We start from the raw sequence: 22,189 nt of genomic DNA on the forward strand, positions 1-22,189 counted from the left end.
TAATTTAGAAAGTTTAGTTCACAAACAAAAAACACACTTTTCCTATTTGTTTTGGAAACAGTCAATCTGACAGCAGCATAAAATAGGACAAGAGAGCCAGATTACAGGGATGTGTCATTTATTAGGCTGTGTGCCGTAATTTCAATACCATCAGTGTGTTATGAGGAGATTATCACTGCAGGACTAGGTCTCATGTGGACAGCAGTCCAGCTAAACTGTAACCCCGCCCCTACCACATTACTGGCTGCTTGCTGGCAATATACACAGAAAGCTGCCAATCGTGGGTGTAGGGGGGCTATGCACAGCTCCACATTCTGAGCACTGATACATCTACAACAGATAAAACAGGGATTCTATCAAAACTTCACCAAGCAACATAGTATGTGACACATCTCTGGAATCACATTCTTGCCCTATATTATGCTGCTCTCAGATTACATTGAAAAACCTGCTGACAGATTATCTTCAATGCTCGGCCAATAATAGTGTTCATATGCATAGGGGTGTCAACAGAAGTGGCAAACAAGCACTCAGCTCTCACAAGTGCAGGCCCCCTCTATCTAACCAGGATGTGTCATGGGGAAGCTAGTGCTCTATGACAATATAATTACCATATTACAGGTTATAAAACATGGGCCTGTGCAGCCGCGTGCCGCAGCAGCACAAACATTCAAAGAGCTAATTGTGGAGCATAAATAAATAAAAGGACCTTTAATATATTGTAAATTCAATGCAACATTATGGCACAGTTCTGATGGGTTACTATAAACACCACACAATAAAATGCTGCATTTAACTTAAATATTGTTCTAAAAGCCTTTAAACAGGCTGGAAACAAAAAAAACAAAAAAAACAACAACACTGAAACCATATATTCACTAGCACAAAGTCAAATGGTCCCGGTCCCACCCTCAATCCCCTCCCCCCTCAAAAAAAAAAAAAAAAAAAAAAAAAAGAAAGGAAAAAAAAATTCACCAATAACACACCCATAGAATACAAGCATGCACATAAGAAACATGATATAAAAACTAAATAATCCAGTTTCCAGAGTTCCCAGGACGTGACTGCTGGCAGCTCAGCAGCTAAAGGTTCAACTCTACAATTTATAAAAATGTATGCTGCACATAGAAACTATCGTATTTCGGTGAGCTGGCCACATACCTACAAATGTCAGCAATTCCTGAGTTGTATGCTTTATAGTAAATGCTGATAAATGTCTGGTACTGATAAAGTCATTCCATATGCAAAAATTTCAGATGGCACAATATTGCCTTAATCGAAAAAAAATCAATGCCTGTTGTATTCCCCTGCATTCAGTTACAGGTGCTATGTCAGCAGATGCCAGACCCATTTCTTCCAAATTCATGCCTTACAGTGAATTTCCATTTTTCACCAATATTTTTTTTTACATCCAACAGTTCTGTCCGGATTAATTTCTTCTTATATCGGTACTGTTGGGATAGACTACAGCGCTTCCTTTTTCTTCAAATATTTCACACAGAAATAGAGTACAGCTATGTGCCCATGTAGCGATTCTCATGCAGAATAAACCTGAGCGGAATCGCACACCCTGCTCCCGGGAAAACGCATGCGGTTTTTGACGCGCTTTAAGCGCTTGTCAAGCGTTTTGACGTGCGTTTTCCTAAGCGTTTTTGCCCATACAATTGATGGTACGCGGAATCGCGAGCGATTCTGCAAAATTAATGAACATGCTGCATTTTTTACCGCTAAGCGATTCCGCACATTGGCACAACATGTGCGTTTTCTATTAAAAAGTGCATGGAATGCTTTTTTTTTTTTTTTTTTTTTTGAGCGCTTCCGCGGCAGAATCGCACGTTTAAAAATGCCGCGGAAACGCTTAAAAAATGCTACATGGGCACACAGCCTTAAAATTAGGGATGAGCGAGTAGTGAAATACTCGGACTCGCTGTACTCGTAGCTCCTAATACTCGGGTACTCGTAACGAGTAGCGAGTCCAATGTAAGTCAATGGGAAATGCGAGTAATGGGCTGGGACTGTGCAGGAGCTGTGCGGGGGGGACTGTGCAGGAGGGACTGTGCGGGGGGGACTGTGCAGGAGGGACTGTGCGGGGGGGGACTGTGCAGGAGGGACTGTGCGGGGGGGGACTGTGCAGGAGGGACTGTGCGGGGGGGGACTGTGCAGGAGGGACTGTGCGGGGGGGACTGTGCGGGGGGGGGACTGTGCAGGAGGGACTGTGCGGGGGGGACTGTGCAGGAGGGACTGTGCGGGGGGGACTGTGCAGGAGGGACTGTGCGGGGGGGACTGTGCGGAGGGGACTGTGCAGGAGGGACTGTGCGGGGGGGACTGTGCAGGAGGGACTGTGCGGGGGGGACTGTGCAGGGGGAGCTGTGCGGGGGGAGCTGCGGGGGGGGGACTGTGCAGGAGCTGTGCGGGGGGGGACTGTGCAGGAGCTGTGCGGGGGGGGACTGTGCAGGAGCTGTGCGGGGGGGGACTGTGCAGGAGCTGTGCGGGGGGGGACTGTGCAGGAGCTGTGCGGGGGGGGACTGTGCAGGAGCTGTGCGGGGGGGGGACTGTGCAGGAGCTGTGCGGGGGGGGACTGTGCAGGAGCTGTGCGGGGGGGGACTGTGCAGGAGCTGTGCGGGGGGGGACTGTGCAGGAGCTGTGCGGGGGGGGACTGTGCAGGAGCTGTGCGGGGGGGGACTGTGCAGGAGCTGTGCGGGGGGGACTGTGCAGGAGCTGTGCGGGGGGGGACTGTGCAGGAGCTGTGCGGGGGGGGACTGTGCAGGAGCTGTGCGGGGGGGGACTGTGCAGGAGCTGTGCGGGGGGGGGACTGTGCAGGAGCTGTGCGGGGGGGGACTGTGCAGGAGCTGTGCGGGGGGGGACTGTGCAGGAGCTGTGCGGGGGGGACTGTGCAGGAGCTGTGCGGGGGGGGACTGTGCAGGAGCTGTGCGGGGGGGACTGTGCAGGAGCTGTGCGGGGGGGACTGTGCAGGAGCTGTGCGGGGGGACTGTGCAGGAGCTGTGCGGGGGGACTGTGCAGCAGCTGTGCGGGGGGACTGTGCAGCAGCTGTGCGGGGGGACTGTGCAGGAGCTGTGCGGGGGGACTGTGCAGGAGCTGTGCGGGGGGACTGTGCAGGAGCTGTGCGGGCTGTGCCAAATATTGCGAGGCGAGTAGTGAAATTTACTCGCCAGGAATCGAGCACCTCATCCCTAGTTAAAATATAAAATTATGTCTGCTACCCTCTGGGAATGCTTACATGGTTACTGCATACTCCTTTATTATTGAGCTTTATGCAGAACTAGTATGCTATAAACTCCCAAGCTCCCTCTAGTGGTCACAGCAAGCAGTCAAAAAATTATCAATTGCCATTATATTCTATAGCTTTTCTGGTACAAAGATGTATTAAGAAATCAATCACCAGTATTTTGGACCCATTTAGATAAAACATTGTGTTGAAGATAGAATTCATTTAAAAAAAACACCCGTTAGCTCTTTGGAAGATGGGAAATAAATTTCTGTATTTTAATTTAAAAAAGGACCTTATGAGTCTTGACCATTGGGTCGTATATTATAAAATTGATGAACACTGCAGGAATGTAGTAGAATAAATGCAACTTTGCCTATTGTGTGTTGAGTCTGCTTGACTTCAGTCTGACGATTAACTGTGGCTGCATATCAAGAGAGATGTAGTTCATCTGCTAAAATGCTCTTAGGGGCATACTGCCACCGATATCACATGGCTTTCACAGTACCCCGTGAGCATGTCCTTTTCTGCTCTCATTTGCAATGCTCACCACTTTAACTACAGAGGTGTCCATTTCTGAACCACTGCGAGCAATGCAGAACAGGACCGGAATCTTCGTATAAGCTCCTTAACAGCCAATATTGCATTTTTTGCACACAAGAAGAAATATTGTAAGGGGCCATGGGTTCCCCACTAGCCTAAAGCCCTAAGGCACTGCCCTGATGCCCAAATTACCAGTCTAACCTATAAGGAAATTATCCAACTTGTCTATGAAGCCCATAAAATGTCATTGGCACTAACATCTGCAATATTACAAGACCGCTCTTCTCAAACCCAAGAGGTGACTAGTTTACAAATTTCGGCGGATGCCATATATTCTTAGTTGGTCCCTAGAACGTCCAGTATATCTTTATAAATTAAGAACCTTCCAAATAGCTATATATTCTCTCTCTACATATATTTCTTAAATATGGAATATTTACTCTGTAGACTATAGCTGCTCATGTACTTTTACAGACAAACATCTGCATCAATATTATTTCATGTACTACATGATACAGACATACTTATATATTTATATCTCTAGTGCACAAAGGACTAAAATTATATATAAAAACAAAAACCTTCATACCAGATATGTTGCCTATGTATACACTGTTAAAAACCTAAGCAACCAAACCACATAATATAAAAACTATATGGTTAAAGCATTAAAAACTCAAGAAGAAATGTCTGAACGAATGCATCTTAAAAACAGACTTGCAGAAAAACAAAATTCACATATATAAAATATTCTTCTAGGGATATATTTTTCGCTTTTTTTTCTTCATAAATATTTTAGAGTTCCTTCAGTCCCCTGCCCGCCGCTTCCTTGAGATGACAGTTTTAGTAGGTCTGATAGAGGTCTTGTAATGGAACCTGAAAGGCTGCAGCAGGAAAAGCTTGAGGTATATAACCAGCATATCCCCCGTATACCGCTGCGGCGGCAGCGGCATTCTTTTGTAGTGTGGCTAATGTGGCTGTGGTGGGGGCTGCGATGGGGACGTAGCTTGCGCCATAAATGCCTGCAGCTGGAATCCTTTGCACGTTTGGAGCCATGGTATACACTGGAGTTATGGGACGGCCCTATAACAAAGATAACAGAAGAATGTATAAAACATTTCTAATATGTAAAAAAAAGGAAATAATACATTAAATTCTGATATCCTGCCCCCAAACCAGAGGCCCATGGCAATGGTAACCCAATTTGTGCCATCAGGAAAGATCTTTGATTATTTGCACCTCTTCATTTTTCTAGTTTTTATTACAGGTAATCTTTTGCCCCAGTGTCCTCAGGACAGGAATCAGTCTAGTCTTAAAGGGGTTGTTCGGCTTTAAAAAGGTACAAGTTTGCGAGCTCAGAGGTTTCACTAGTTCCAGCATAAGGAGTGGTGTGTGAGTGTCCGCAAATATGTGATTTGCATACATGAGGTCACGTGGCGACTAGATGGGCGCAGCCTCACTCAATACAAGTGCACTGAGCAAGGCTACAGAAGTCTAGTCGGAATGTGGCCGGGAGTATGCAAATTGTATAGTCGTGGCCACATGATCGCCCACTCCTGGTGCCGGTACCAGAGAATCCTCACAGCGTGCAGTGCTCACACTGAGCATTCACAAGTCTGAAGTCACACAGTGACAATTAAATGAATTAGGTACAGTTATGGCCAAAAGTATTGACACCCCTGCAATTCTGTCAGATACTCAGTTTCTTCCTGAGAATGATTGCAATCACAAATTCTTTGGTATTATTATCTTCATTTAATTTGTCTTAAATGAAAAAACACAAAAGAGAATGAAGCAAAACATTGATCATTTCACAAAAAACTCCGAAAATGGGCCAGACAAAAGTATTGGCACCCTCAGTCTAATACTTGGTTGCACAACCCTTAGCCAAAATAACTGCAACCAACCGCTTCCGGTAACCATCAATGAGTTTCTTACAATGCTCTGCTGGAATTTTAGACCATTCTTCTTTGGCAAACTGCTCCAGGTCCCTGATATTTGAAGGGTGCCTTCTCCAAACTGCCATTTTTAGATCTCTCCACAGGTGTTCTATGGGATTCAGGTCTGGACTCATTGCTGGCCACCTTAGAAATTTCCAGTGCTTTCTCTCAAACCATTTTCTAGTGCTTTTGAATTTTGGGTCATTGTCCTGCTGGAAAACCCATGACCTCTGAGGGAGACCCAGCTTTCTCACACTGGGCCCTACATTATGCTGCAAAATTTGTTGGTAGTCTTCAGACTTTATAATGCCATGCACACGGTCAAGCAGTCCAGTGCCAGAGGCAGCAAAGCAACCCCAAAACATCAGGGAACCTCCGTTATGTTTAACTGTAGGGACCGTGTTTTTTTCTTTGAATGCCTCTTTTTTTCTCCTGTAAACTCTATGTTGATGCCTTTGCCCAAAAAGCTCTACTTTTGTCTCATCTTACCAGAGAACATTCTTCCAAAACGTTTTAGGCTTTTTCAGGTAAGTTTTGGCAAACTCCAGCCTGGCTTTTTTATGTCTCGGGGTAAGAAGTTGGGTCTTCCTGGGTCTCCTACCATACAGTCCCTTTTCATTCAGACGCCGACGGATAGTACGGGTTGACACTGTTGTACCCTCGGACTGCAGGGCAGCGTGAACTTGTTTGGATGTTAGTCGAGGTTCTTTATCCAACATCCGCACAATCTTGCGTTGAAATCTCTTGTCAATTTTTCTTTTCCGTCCACATCTAGGGAGGTTAGCCACAGTGCCATGTGCTTTAAACTTCTTGATGACACTGCGCACGGTAGACACAGGAACATTCAGGTCATTGGAGATGGACTTGTAGCCTTGAGATTGCTCATGCTTCCTCACAATTTGGTTTCTCAAATCCTCAGACAGTTCTTTGGTCTTCTTTCTTTTCTCCATGCTCAATGTGGTACACACAAGGACACAGGACAGAGGTTGAGTCAACTTTAATCCATGTCAACTGGCTGCAAGTGTGATTTAGTTATTGCCAACACCTGTTAGGTGCCACAGGTAAGTTACAGGTGCTGTTAATTACACAAATTAGAGAAGCATCACATGATGTTTCGAACAGTGCCAATACTTTTGTCCACCCTCTTTTTTATGTTTGGTGTGGAATTATATCCAATTTGGCTTTAGGACAATTCTTTTTGTGTTTTTTCATTTAAGACAAATTAAATGAAGATAATAATACCAAAGAATTTGTGTTTGCAATCATTTTCAGGAAGAAACTGAGTATTATCTGACAGAATTGCAGGGGTGTCAATACTTTTGGCCACAACTGTACATCTTATTCTATCGCAATCTTCATCAAGAGACATGCACCCTTTAATGAACTGGGCACATTTTTCAGCCCTTGTGCACCACTGCAAGAAAGGTTCTCCTGTCAGAGACTAGTGTACACCTCTGTCATCATTTACAACCATTTTAGTGATGAAAATTATGCCGAATTTGTCAGCAGCACTTGCCCATGCCCCTCCTGGCAAAGCTACACCAATTTTTCAAAAAAAAAAAAAAATTAGCGTTGCTGGATGGGCCCGGCATTAAATACCAAAAGTTGCAACATTTTTATGCAACAAGTAGTTTTACGCCAAAATTCTTAAAAAAAAAAAAAAAGTGTGTGTGAATATTCATAGTAAAACTAAAGAAATGAACACTTGATTTGGATTCATCTCAGAGCAACTTATGGCATAGATATCACCCATCAATTGTCTGATAAGGTGTAATGTGGGGGGATGGGGCAGAGAACCTTTTCTTTTTATGATCCATCAGACTGGAATCCAAACCAATTTTATTACCCATCAGTGATGAAAGAGTGTGTTCGGATAAGGTGTTATCGGAGCATGTTCGGGTGCTAAGAGTATCTTCGACGTGTTCGAAAAATATGTTAAGAGTCTCCACGGCTGCATGTCTCATGGCTTTAGACAGCAGCAGCACATGCAGGGATGGTCTAACAGGCTATTGTCTAACAAAATACGCAAGCATATTTTTTGAGCACGCCAAAAACACTTGATTAGGACACGAGCATGCTTGGATAACACCAATTCCAAATCATATTTTCAGCTGGGGGACAGGACTTTTCTGCACAGTCCTTCACAAAGATGACCGGAATCTGACAAATCCCCTTGTTTAAGAGGCTCTCGGTTACAATATATCAGTCTTTTAATGTGAAAAATATGGTTAGCAAAAATATGAGGTGGAACTCAGCAGCCCCATCCATTGTGTGGTGGCTGCTACATCTCATTTCTCCAAAGCTAGATACACACATCTGTGGGAGTGTTGCCATCAGAGAGAAACGGATGGATTTTTTCTCAGATATTCTATTTGGATTATTTTTTTCTTCTTCTAGAAGAGACAGCAAAAAAAGAGTATACAGAGAACCGCGTGGGACTACAGCAGATTCAGTGAGGTTAAACATTGGTTTTAAAACTAGCAGGGAAATGTTTTACCCCACAGAAAGCAGCAGCTGTGATCCCATGCTGTGCTCTGGGTACTTTTTCTCCCTCCCTTCCAGGAGCTGTGGTATGATCAGACCATGTCCCTGTACGGTCAGACACAGCCATTACACAGTACGGGCACATTTATAAGATTATCTCAGCACAGGAACATTATTTATAAACACATCCAATTGTGGAAATCATTATTATTCCAAGGTCTATTGATTACAAAGTACTTTGTGGGAAAACCCTTTAATTGCCAAGTCTGATATACAAAACAAATGAGAAGAGGAAATGTTCTGAGCCGACATTTATCCATTTTTAAAACAGATGTCTGCATGACTCTTTGAAACGCTATTTGATAGGAAAAAAAAAAAAAAAAAACCCACCACCACTGACAGTACTAGGATGTGTCACATGGATATGTAAATGTGGGCTAACATGAATGGATAGCTTTGCAATGCCCATAATGTTCAACCATAGCTGTGCTCTTATAAGGCCACTCCACGCTTCTTCTATTTCCACTATGTTTATGTCAGTCTTCTCGCAAATATCAATCAGAAAAAGTTGGTTTATGGAAGTGGAAAGTTTGGTAGAGTATGACAGAGCTCGAGATGGGGAGTCCAGGAGTGTTGATATGTATGCCAAAAAGAGCACTTTATTATGATAAATTATAGATTAATTTGACAAGTGGAGGTCTGGTCACAAACATCAATTGAGGCCTCATTTATCAAAAAAGAAAACCTAATAGAAAAACTATTAAGGCTCATACTCACATGCGAGAAACTTGGACGAGTCTCGCACGTAAGTGCCCAGCACTTGGACAGAAGCGTTCAGCTGCAATGGAGCCGCACGCCCCTCTCCCGAGTGCTGGCGGCAGTGCCAGGAATTGACGTGCGAGACTCGTCCGAGTTTCTCACATGTGAGTATGAGCCCTAATGCAACAAGTCAAGTCTAGTTTTCAATTAGTGCGTTTTGATAAACTGTGCTTGGATATATTTTCGGGGCAACAATATGGATAACCCTTGGTCGAGTCTATACAGAATTTTTTTGTTTGTTTGTTTTTACACACAAAACAGAAATTTCATAAGATTACATTTTCCTATAAGCCTACAGAATAATTAGTAGTTACTAATTGTACATTTCCATATATTACATGTGTTACCAACCTGAAATGATGGAGGAGTGGACACTGCTGGCAGAACTGCAGCAGCGGCTGCAGCAACAGCGGAGGTGGGGTCTGTCTGCACCGTGATCGGATTCAGCATGTGCTCCATCCCATGGAGTTTGCCCTCTTCAATCAGCTTGGCAGCTGATGCAGCCTGAAATACGGAGTACTGGGTGCCAATGGTTGGAATGGCCACTGGAACATACATAAATCAGTGAGTAATGCAGTATTCTGTCTTTTTAGTCTGTCCAGTAAACACAGCAATTTTTATAAATGCAAAGAAAAGTGCTAAGAAAACTTTATATTAGCTGCATAGTGATCCTGATGATTTTATGATTTAAATTTGAGAATTTTAACTGGAAATGATCCATTTAGCACCAAATTAAAGCAAATTTTAAGGCTGCAAATTGTGGGAATACAGTATATTGTCCACATAAGAGCGTCAGCTGATGGATTTACAAGGTAGTCACAAACTTCCAACAGTTACGCCTCATGCAGAAAAATATACTAATGTAATATTAAAGGAATAGCTTAATTTTAATGCCAACTGGACCACCCTTAGTTCTACGGAAATAGACTTGGGGTTCCAATGAATTTTTCATTCATCTAGGTCCATTTGAGTACAAGCTTGGGGTGTCTGGATATTGATGCTAAAGTGCACCTGTAATGCCGAGCTGATAGGGAAGGGTCTGTCCGACTACTTACATTCCCCATCACTCTGTTCATCCTGCTCTGTCTAGACAGATATGTGACCTCTGCAGTCAATCACTGGCTGTAGCAGTTGTGTTGGGTCACTGCTGTAACAAGTGATTGGCTGCAGCTGTCACATGTCACCCAGGCAGGCGAAGTACAGGGGACCTGAGAAGAATTGTAGAGAGAGTGACAAGATATTGCTAAGGTTAATATTATGGGGAAAAGGGGGTTATTCATTTTGTTTTGTCTTTTTCCATTAATTTTAAGTGATCAGACAACCCAATTGAGGGGACGGTCTCATTGGTGATGCTAGGAAAAGAACAAAGCTGTTAATGCTGAAGGAAGCCATTTCTGGCCTAGTAGTGTTTAATGGCGGAATTCAGATTAATGGTAGCCCATGCAATTAATGGACATCTCAAGTCTACAAGAGTGGGGATCCATGGAAAGCAATTCACAAGATTACCCATTAACAAAGCAATCAGTTATTCTTTGCATTCACTGTAGTGTATGGTGTTCCTCCAATGTATATAATAGGTACACAATTCTAATCATTAAAGGGATGGCTTATCTTTTCCTACGAGGCTAAGAACTTACAGGCAGGTAGTTGCCTGTTCTGCCCAGCGATGATCTGTGGCTTAGAGCGGTCATGGGCCACCTCCTGCCAAGAATGCTCATGTTTCTGGTGGCGTCATAACAAAAGACAATTACCTGCCTGTAGGATTTTATCCCCAAAAGGAAAAAATAACCAAAGTCCCAGGTAAACCCTTTCATCATAAACTGTAAGATGCATTTTTTAAGCTGTACTGTATAAATAACTTCTTTAATGCACGTTTTATAATGGCAGAGAGAAGTAGTGTATGACTTGGAAAAAGCAACTCGCACCACAGCTACAGTATGTTAGTCTAGCAGGTAAGAAGGCATGAATGAGTGATTGGGAAATAGTGATCAAAGAACACAAAATGATTGATCAATTTCAGACATCAGGAACAGATCCTCGTAATGAAGGCTGATTCATTAGCAGAATATTCGTATTAGGAAGTATGGATTATGGAGTAATTCGTGACAAGCGCCTCTAATTGTGGCCAGTCCCTTTTACACTCCAATATTATATTATATATATATTGGGTTTACTCTATAAATTTTGAACGCTATGGACCATGATAAAGTGGTTGTATGAGATTCTAAAAAAAAAATAAATGGCTGCTGTCAGAAACAGTGCCACCCATGCCATATTAAAGAAAATGGGGCTAAGTGACCATACTAGAAACTTACTATGTACAACGGTGGAAGAATGTACCTCTATATTTTTCCAAACTCACACAACGCCTTAAAAAGGAACACTAAACCTAGAGTACAAAGCTTAGAAAAACAGATCACATGGGAAGTCCAAGAAAACCTCTGCCCCCACGATTAGCAATCCCATTGAAGAACACTACAGCCGGCCTCTCCCCGGCCCGATAAGGCCGCTTACAGTGACCACCACAGTGCACGCAATGGAAAAGTCGATCATTTAGACTTTAGGTTTAGTGTCTGTATGTGTAGTTGGTAATTTTATCTCCACTTTTGTAATCCTGGTTTTCCATGCTCGACTTTCATAAACACCATCCAAACCTCTCCACTGATGGAATGAATTGAATTATTAGGGATCAGTGTAAAATGTTAGGACTAACCTGCACCAGGTTTAAGCGCAACTGAGTTGACCGCTGGTAACTCCAGGTTGGGTACAAGTTCAAAGCCTTTTTCTTGCAGTTTACCCTTCCCTTCATGATATCTGCTATAAATGCCACGGCCAGCCGAATATCCCCCCAGGTACGTGCCCCGGGGACCAGGGGCTCTGTTGCCAGCTGCGCCTCGCCCTCTGCCTCTTATGCTGCCTGCTTGTAATACCAACATAACACAATCAGAAATCACAAGAGATCACAACTAAAGCCTCCATGAGCAAATGCAGAGCAATGGATGGGTGTTTCTATTTTGGGTGAATGACACGCATTGAGGAGCAAATACTAGACTTTCCACAGTCACTCTTTTGAGGCTACCCTGGCAAAACATTTCCTCCATTTTTTCTTAAGTAAAACTTGCCAAGGACATCTCTCTCAATTATTTAGGTTTCAACTCCTCCCAAGATTACAAATAGTCAGTAAAAGATCCTGGTGCAATGTCATCTTCAAAATGGAAACACAAGCAAAATGCAGTTTTGTGGAAAAAGAAGCAAAAATACAAGTAAACTTAAGTTACATGAATGGAACTGGAGCCAGACAGCTAAATAATGCTGCCCGAACTATGGGTAGTATGACAGTCCAGCTCCATCATTTCAGCCAGGTATGGTTTACTCTGAAATGCTGCAACATTTAAAAAAAAAAAAAAAAAAAAAAAAAAAATTAAAAGCCTGTTGGGGACCTTTCCGATTAGGTGACTAGTCTAAGGACTTGTTCACATATTCCCTTTTTTACATATTTTTTCCCCATGCTTTTTTGCCATGGAAAAAGACGGCATTTTACACTACCAGAAAAGTGAATGATATTTCTGAAATCTCATGCACACGCTGCTTATTTTTTACTTGCTGATTTGAATCTTCAAGTGTTTTTTCAAATCTGCAGTGTGTCAATTCCTTCACCTAATCAAATGAATGGGGGGAAAAAAATGCATCAAAAAAGAGCATTTTACACAGCATTTTTCTGATCAACACTCTGGTTCTTGCAGAAGAAAAATATACTACAAATACTAAATATGTGTACAGGCCCTTAGAGGCAGATTCCTGGTGACTTCTACTTGCACTACTCCCCATAAATGTGTACAGGGATAGACTTGTCACTTAAACCAAACCTGTCAGCAGGATTTAGCTAAGTCAACTACAGGCACTGTCAGGTTGGCAGTGTTATACTGATTAAAATGATACCTGGAGTGAAGAAATCTGTCTTGTGGTTCTTGTTTAATCTAGAAGTTCTCAGTTAATGGGACGCTCGCGCTCTGGGTGGGACTGTAGGCAGAGTCTTATCTTCCAGCTCTAAGCCAGAGAAACCAAGGAATGACCTGTCTACAGGCCGCCCCAAAGCACAGTCTCTCTCTCTATGATGAGGAACATGTTTGTGCTCTGAGGTGGCCTGTGGACAGGTCTTTCCTTGGTTTCTCTGGCCTAGAACAGAAAGATAAGACTCTGCCTAGTCCCGCCCCGGAGCACGGTCATATCATTAACTGAAAACTTCTAACACGGATTACACAAGAACCACAAGACTGATTTATTCACTCCAGGTATCATTTTAATCAGCATAACAGCACCAAGATGACAGTGTCTGCAGGTTACTTAGCAAAATCCTGCTGACAGGTTCGCTTTAAGGGTGATAGGGTGGGGAGTAGCAACTGGGGACTACCCTTTTGGAATAGCACTAGGATCCCCAGGCAGCTTTTAAATGTATGTTTTCTTTGCTTAGCTGCCATATTTCAGAATATAACATACCTGGCTGAAATAACAGAGCTGGACTCTGGATTTATGTTGTCCATGGTTCCTGGCAGCGTAAATCAGCTGTCAGGTTCCTTTTAAATATGTGCTTGTTCTTGACAGAATGCAAAACAGAGAATTTCATGTATTGAAACATTTTAGTATCAGTCGTATGTATTGCATCTATCATATATACCTATAAGGATATTAAGGCAGATGGCTCAATACAATGAAATCGGTCACCAATATGTCACTTTCATACAGTCCAATAATTGACTGAACAGAAGCACAGAAGGGACCAGCAAATTTGATCTCTTATTTGGTCAATTTCATCGAAATAGGGAATGTGATGCAAATGATAACCATGTTAGTGATCTTTTGTTCCTTTAGCGTTTGCATCTGCTTGCAAAATTCTTTAAAACGTATCAGAAAATAACCTAGTGTTTAATTGTGTTTATTACATATATTTTTTGTATTTTTTCTGTTCATTATATCGAGATTATACATTATACTGTATATACACCTAAACAAGATGGGAATGGTTGGTGATATCAACTTCTTGTTTGTGGCACATTAGTACATGAGAGGGGGAAAACTTTTCAAGATGGGTGGTGACCATGGTGGCCATTTTGAAGTCGGCCATTTTCGATCCAAAGGTAAAAGGGTCATGTGACACAACAAACTTATTGAGAATTTTACAAGAAAAACAAAGGTGTGCTTGGTTTTAACATAACTTTTCTTTCATGAGTTCTTTACAAGTTTCTCTTTGTGTACAGCCATTGACATGTCACAGAGGTTAACACGTGAGGAGCGGATAGAAATTGTGTTGATGTCTGGTGAACACAGTACCTGCGTCATTGCAGCAGATTTCAATACAAGACACCCTACGCAAGAAAACTGTCACCATTCCCATTTTATTTAGGTGTATCCATATAAATGGCTCTCCCAAAAAAGTTTGCCTCATCACTGAACATAATGTTCTGTGTAAACTGGAGGGTCCTGTTTCCAATTTTTGTTTTGCCCATTCTGCAAATTCAGCTAAGGCAGTATGTGTACAAGTTTGGTGATGTGATATTTCAGTATATTGAAAACTTTCTCCATTTTGCATTCTGACCAGAACGAGGCATTCCTCGTGTTTGCGTCGATGTAGCACGACACATGTAGACATTATGAAATCTTGTATTTTAGCGCAGAAAGGAATCGTAGCTTTAGCATAAAAGTGGGATGTAAAATACATGCCAGGCATCAGAAAACAAATCATGGTTGCTTATATCAGAGTAGAATGACCAGGTAATCAGGTGACAAACAAGGATTTACTGATAACGGAGAAATGTGGTGCACTATGACCAAGAGGGAGAAATAAAGTGTTCATGTGACCTTGGTAATGTTCCTTATCAGCCGGGCTCATACATTACAGGCACATTTATATAGGCTTCAGCGCCCTGAGGATTTTTAGCTTCATGTATAACAAAACAACAAATAGAACTATCTGACGGGCATGGGAAGCGCCAGACCTTCGAAGCCATAGTAAGGTCGTCAGATACATGCAGGTCATTTACCAACTGCCAGGTATGCGGAACGAAGAGAGTTTAACCTTTATTTAAAATCAAAAGGGGTTTTCTAGTTTTGGGGAAAAGCCCCGTGACAGAGTTTGTTTTAAGAAAAACAAACTGTTCTTTATCCACCCTAGCTGGGTTTAGTACACGTGTCCGCCACAGCTCTCATTGTCTGCAGTGCCGACGTTACATGGACGGCACTGCAGTCAACCACTCTACCGGAGTCGACACCGTGAGCTGCAGAGCTCAGGTATAGGCTGCAGCGCTGTCAACGCTACATCACCGCAGGCGGTAACACGCACCGGGAGCAGCAGCGAAGACTACGCGCTTGACCTAGGGATAGTAAGAAAAGCTTAGTATGATTGAATTATTAGAAAACACACTGCAGCTGGGGAGACAGGGGTCCATCCAAAACTGGAAAACCCCTTTAAAAGAGAATTTATATATTCTATTATTACAAAAAGGGCAGATGAATCCAATGCATGACTTGTATAGCATGCAACCATGAAAATAAGCATTTGGAGATGTGTGGAATTTATACTCACTAATGGCAGATCTAGAGAGACTAAGCCAGGCTGTTAAATGACCATCGATCGACATTATTGGTCAGTTTATACAGGCCAACGAGCCAGTGATGAGGACAGAACGATAGATAGCATGATCGTTCTGTCCCAAGACGGTAGCAAGTTATCGGCTCTACATCTGCCATCATGTCCCATGATTGATTTGTGAATCATACAGACAGTACTGCATTATCATTGTGTTATATTGTGCTGTTTCGGTGCTATGCAATAAGGTTTGCTCTCTTTAGAAGTTTGTCCTTACTCTCTCCCTGTCCATCTCAGATGTAGCTCTGATGTCAGTAATTGAGTTGAGCAAATATGCTCGGATTCGGTCGCTGAATATGAATTTGACATATTCAAATTTTTTTTTGATGATCAGTTCCGAACATATTTGGTCATTTCTACTCCCACCGATTCCAATTATGTTCGACGCATATTGCAAAAATAATATTTGCCGATCGTAATCAGAACCAAATTTTTAAAAATTCACTCAACTCTAGTCAGTAACCTCTCCTCTCTTCCTCATTCACCATCTATCAGTCATCTTAGAAGCTCATGTGTATGCAGTCCTGTTTCTGAAAAGTCTTTAGCTGCTTGTATGTATGCATATTTACAAGAATTCAGCTGGAAAATAAATCTTCCTCTGGAATCTTCATACGGGCCACCTACAGTTGAGTTAAAACTATCAGAGGACATCACTATGTGTGAGTCTGGAGAAAGACCGCATAGAAACTGTCTCACAGCGCGCTACGCTTGCAGCTTAGTCATGGAGTCAACATCTCTCCAGTTTACAGAGGGGCAATGTGCTGCTGGTACTGAGTATTTTTACTTTCAGCAAGTTCATTATAATCGCCCAACTATAGGTGCAGCGATTATTGGCTCGTCAGAATGGTCTATTACTGTATATGCCATACAGTATATCATGTTAGATCACCAGAAAACATACCCTTTCACTACCCTACATAATGAAAAATTTGTCATTGAAGGGGTTGTCTGCTTCTACTTTCAAACTTTTGCCAAAGGGCTGAAAACGTGTTAAAAACACCCCAAAAACAAAACACTCAACAACCACCAACAGGGGCGGGACTACTGCGGTCGCAGCTGCGACAGGGCCCGGAGTATAAGTTTATGTGTGGGGTGCCGTATATGTACGAAGTGTATGGAGAGGAGCTGTGTGTACGAGGTGAGCGGAGCAGTGTGTACGAGGTGTACAGAGCGGAGCAGTGTGTGTACAAGGTGTACGGAGTGGAGCCGTGTGTGTACGAGGTGAGCGGAGCAGAGCCGTGTGTGGAAGTGTATGGAGCGGAGCCGTGTGTACGAGGTGTACGGAGTGGAGTCGTGTGTGTACGAGGTGAGCGGAGCAGTGTGTGTACAAAGTGTATGGAGAGGAGCTGTGTGTACGAGGTGAGCGGAGCAGGGTGTGTACGAGGTGTACAGAGCGGAGCAGTGTGTGTACGAAGTGTATGGAGTGGAGCTGTGTGTACGAGGTGAGCGGAGCAGTGTGTGTACGAAGTGTATGGAGAGGAGCTGCGTGTACGAGGTGAGCGGAGCAGTGTGTGTACGAAGTGTATGGAGAGGAGCTGCGTGTACGAGGTGAGCGGAGCAGTGTGTGTACGAAGTGTATGGAGAGGAGCAGTGTGTGTACGAGGTGAGCGGAGCAGTGTGTGTACGAGGTGTACGGAGCGGAGCTGTGTGTGTACGAGGTGAGCGGAGCAGAGCCGTGTGTGGAAGTGTATGGAGCGGAGCCGTGTGTACGAGGTGTACGGAGTGGAGTCGTGTGTGTACAAGGTGAGCAGAGCGTGTACGAGGTGTACAGAGCGGAGCCGCGCGTGTACGAGGTGTACGGAGCGGAGATATTCGTGTATTTTGCCATGGGGGGGGGGGGCATTTGAACGTTTTCACCGGGGCCCATAACTTTGTAGTTACGCCACTGACCACCAAACAGTACTGTACTTACGATCTCTGGGTCCAGCTCATCATACCTGTCGGTCTTCATTTGGCTTCAGTAATGACACTGACACCACTGCAGCCATTCACTGCTGATGCCACCGATGGCATGAGCTGCTGACCTCAGTGGTGATATCACCTGAACAGTGCTGCAGCCAAACATTGAGCCGGGGGCAGCAGCAGAGACTCCCTCATTGGATGCAGGGAGGGTAAATAAAGCTCAGTTCCTCTCTTTATTTTTTTAAGCACCCAACAGATTGGTGAAGGCAGACAACCCTATTAATGCATAAGCCACACTAGAACAGACAGGTTTGAGGTCAGAAAATACTCTCTCATACCCAGAGGTACATAAAGTGATAGGACATGAATTATGGCGCTTTTTAAATAAATTGGGATCTAGTAAAATCACTAGAATATTTTGTCGTACTTTTTTTTACATTTTGAGTATAGTTGTCAAATATTTTCATCTTTACTTGTTGTTACCTTACTGGCTTCAATAAATGCCAAATCAGTCATTTTTTGATTGTTTTAAGCTTCCACTAGGTCACAGTGCACCACATAACTAAAGTCAGCAATCATGGAGACGACAGAACAATGAAACATCATGTCACGTAATAAAGTGCTTGCTAATGATATTCAAGACTATACAAACATTTCTGGAGAATTTTGCTCTTCATAACAATTTGAGATGATCTTTGCAAATTTGCAGAAAGAAAGACAGAGGGATTTGTTAGATAAAGGATAATACCGCGTGTAGCATGCCAACAAATAAATTACATCCCCCCCATCAATGCATGTTCACCCTTAAAAAAACGTAACACAGTGACAAGCTTCAAGAGTAAATAAACTTAATTTTTTCCCCCATCAAGGAAAGCTCTGAAACTTTACAAATCACTTTATTAGGATATTTTTCTTCATTCTTGTAAAAAATAATTTCCATGAAAAAAAAAAAAAAAAAAAACGCTTTTCAGTCTATTTACCTGCCATGATATCAGAACAGAGTCATTTGGAGTACAGATGATGGCAGTGATTGGTCAACATCCATCTCTTCTACTCAGTGTTCTGCTTATCAGAACAATCTCCTGCAGCAACTTATCCCCAGAGTTTGTGAGGCACAGATGCTGAGCTCTTCATTACTGCCATCATCTGTACTCCAAATGAACACATTTTTATATCAAGGTAAATAAAAGCAGACAAATTGACTGGGTGAAAAAAATTTAAATGAAACTTGAATGCAGTTTTTTTTTCAGGAATTATTATTATTAAAGAAATCTAAAACAGATTTTCAAAGTTTTATGACTTCCCATGCTGACCAAAATGATAAAAAAGGGAAACATAAAAAGATAAAAGTTTAGTTACTCTTTAAAATAGACCTGACCTTAGTAGTAAAATAATAAAAAAAAATGTCTGAAATATTTACATTAAAATTTTAACTATTAAAGGGTTCGGCAACAAAAATAATTGATTAGCTACATCCTATGGATAGGTGATAAGTGTAAGATTGCTGGGGTAGAGTAGAGGTCACATGTGTACCGACACTCCGTCCATATTGCTCAATTGTCTCCATCAGTCCTATAGATTTTCAATGGAGTGCTAGCACGAATGCACAACCACTGCCCAAGTCAAAAGAGGGACATTGGACCTCGTTCTTGTGATCGGTGAGGGATGCAGCATTAGGACCCTCAGCGATCATGCATTTATTACCTCCCCATTGGATAGGTGATTAGTATTGTTAATTTTTATCCTTAAAGCACAAGTCTGACTGCTGGGAGGAGAGACAACACCCGGGCAAAGGCCGCTTAGCCCTGATCACCTGAAATAAGGCAGACAGCATTTATTAAAACTTTTCCATTTAAAACTATAAAAACAAACTTTTGCTGCAAATTGTTGAACTATGAAGAGATATGCCGGCTGCCGGACCCCCCCGACGGGCACGTCCGCCTTCGAGACTCTTCCACAAATAACTTTCTCAAGTAGCGCCAGCTGTGACTTTAGTTAAATAACCAAATAGAACATTTACTTTTAAACAACATAGGTAACACACCAAAACATAGGGAGGGACGGACAATGTGCTTCCAGCTATCGAGGCTGAGGGGTTGGACTAATGGTTGTTAAATAGAGAGGAGATCAAATCATAAAAAGTACACTGCAGAGGACAACTAAGGATAAACCTAATAGTTTAAATTGGCTGGAAGGGGGTGAAGGAACGACTGCCTGAAACAAGCAATCCAAGTCCACCATCTTCTGGAGGGAGGAAAAAATTATACTCCACTCTCTTCCAACAACCACATAACCATTTAACAGAGTGTGACCACAGAAACAAAGATATTGAGCAAGCGACCAAAAACCAATATTAGTTGTAAAAGATCGCCCTAGCAGTCAGACAGCACCCTCCCCATTTGGTCAGGCACACTGACTGCTGGGAGGAATGAAAACAACCAGTAAAAAGGTCACCCACCACCAAATCCCCTGAAATAAGGCACGCAAAATAATACAAGCTATTCTTCTCCAACAATCAGGAACACATAACCATTTAACAGAAGGGATAAAGAGAAAGTGACCAAAAAAAAACCAAAACAAACATTTTAGTTGTTAAAGATCCCCCAGCAGTCAGACAGCACCCTTTCTATAAGGTCAGGTGGACATCATATATTGTTTCACAACCATGACACCTTTATTTGCTTTAATCTATAAATATCTGCAAGCGTTGGATACGGTTCACACATACAGTTAAAAACAAAAATAACTATACTACAAATAAAGTTTTAGCTTCTGTTCAGATAAGTGCATAGGGTTACCAACCTTTGACGAAGTAATCTCTGTTTGGACCAATCAAAGCATTATACGGGTATCCATAATAGGCTAGGGTGTAGGGATCACAAGGGTAAATATAATTAGGCTGAGCAACTTCAGTGGTGGTAGTTGTGGCCGGTGCGCCTCCTTTAGCAGCTTTCTGGTATCGTGTGTACTGTTCCTTATCGACAGGTTTGGCTAAAGTAACTTCTATACAAGATCCTTCCAGTTCTGTCCCATTGAGGTTTCTCATGGCCTGGACGGCATCATCTCGACTGGTAAAATGCACAAATGCATAATCACGAATTTTCTTGACGCGTTCAACACATCCTGGATTGTACTGGCCAAAAATCTTTTTAATTGCATCCTCGGATGTTTCGATCATCAGGTTCCTTACATAAAGAATTTTTACAGTCTCCATCACATCTTCATCAACATCAATCTCTGGTTCTGCCCAATCCACAGCAATCTGGTGACCCCATAGCTGGATTCTTCCAGGCATCAGTTTTCTTCTTGCCATAGCAGCAGCTCTGTGGCTTTCATATTCGACAAACGCAAAGCCTCGATTTTTCATTTTGTCAGCAGCACTAGCGTAGACGATGACATCTAAAACCCCTTCTGTAACTTTTGAGATTTCTTCCAAGATCTCCTCTCTCTTCTTCATCTTCGGAATGCCCCCAATAAAAAGCCGACAGTTATCTACACTACAACAAACGCCTAAGAGTCGTCCGGGCCTTATTTCATAGTTGTTAAGTTCTCTGACGGCCCTCTTGGCCTCATGCTTTTGAGTATACATGACAAAGGCATAACCTCTGTTTTTCCCATCAAAGTCCATCATCAGACGCATTTCATAGATTCTACCCACGCTTTCAAACACAGGAACAAGTTCATCCTCATATACATCACGGGGTATTTTTCCCACAAAAACTTCACAGCCACGTGGTGGATGAAGCCCTTCCCATCCTGGTGGTGGACCTCCATATTTCCTCTGTCCATTCTCTTGGACCATTGCATAACCTGTACGTTCCATGAGTGCAAAAAGAGCAGCTTCATTTGGGGCACCGGCAACTCCCTCTGTGATCTTTGATGTCATATTCGTAGAATCGTTACTCATCATAGCAAGAGAATCCTCTGCTGTCATTATGCCAAAGTCATGCAGTACTTGCTGAAATCTATGGAAGAATAGCAAAATGTTAATATCTGAGCCACCGATACAGAGGAAACTAAATAATGGCATCGAAAATAAATCATCTCTCTCCCTTTCTGCTTCCCAGAGTAAACTAATAAAAAGAAACAAAACTTGGCTAAAATAGAAGAAAAAAAAAGTAATATATGAAGAAACAGCAGCTACTCTAGAAATGAGAGACACTCCTTATCATGCAGCAACTTGCACAACAGAAGGCAGAAACCCTTCACCCAACAGTTAGGAAGTAAAAATACTGCTTGATTCATCGTTACTAATACACATTCCTAAATGGGAAAACCAAAAAATAGATTTATTATCTAAATCAAATATTTTATTTTAAGTCTTTAAAAAAAATATATATTTATTTCACTCGTTTTTATAGCACCATCATACTCCACAGAGCTTCACAGCTCCATTGGCGCTCACAATCTAAATTCCTTATCAGTATGTCTTTAGAGAGTGTGGGAGGAACGGAGAACCCGGAGAAAACCCACGCAGACATGGGGAGAAGATACAGACACCTTACAGATGTTGAGAAAATGGAAAACGGTCTTAGGAGTGCAGGAAAGACTCAGAAAAGAGATGGGTTTAAACCACAACGCGTTTCGGAGGATCCGTCTTCATCAGGTGGAAACATCCACCTGATAAAAACG

General features: G+C 42.5%; 1 protein-coding gene across 10 annotated transcripts in view; it reads right to left on the reverse strand.

Moving 5' to 3' along the window:
* Positions 1 to 3,472: 3,472 nt before the first annotated feature.
* RBM47 (RNA binding motif protein 47) overlaps positions 3,473 to 22,189 on the reverse strand; it is a 226,242-nt gene continuing 207,525 nt past the window's right edge. For 8 of the 10 annotated variants that reach the window (XM_073561118.1, XM_073561117.1, XM_073561120.1 and 5 more), the window contains 4 exons: positions 20,360 to 21,522; positions 11,726 to 11,932; positions 9,364 to 9,557; positions 3,473 to 4,852 (listed from right to left, as the gene is read on the reverse strand). In XM_073561118.1, the coding sequence (XP_073417219.1) occupies positions 4,613 to 4,852; positions 9,364 to 9,557; positions 11,726 to 11,932; positions 20,360 to 21,491 (1,773 nt within the window). In that variant the 5' untranslated portion in view covers positions 21,492 to 21,522 and the 3' untranslated portion in view covers positions 3,473 to 4,612. Of the gene's footprint in view, positions 4,853 to 9,363; positions 9,558 to 11,725; positions 11,933 to 20,359; positions 21,523 to 22,189 lie in introns of those variants that run through there. The other 2 variants (XM_073561116.1, XM_073561125.1) reach the window with 2 other exon arrangements.

Source organism: Dendrobates tinctorius, unplaced genomic scaffold (genome assembly GCF_039654945.1).
Source record: "Dendrobates tinctorius isolate UK_male_01 unplaced genomic scaffold, ASM3965494v1 ptg000314l, whole genome shotgun sequence".
NCBI classification, from domain to species: domain Eukaryota; kingdom Metazoa; phylum Chordata; class Amphibia; order Anura; family Dendrobatidae; genus Dendrobates; species Dendrobates tinctorius.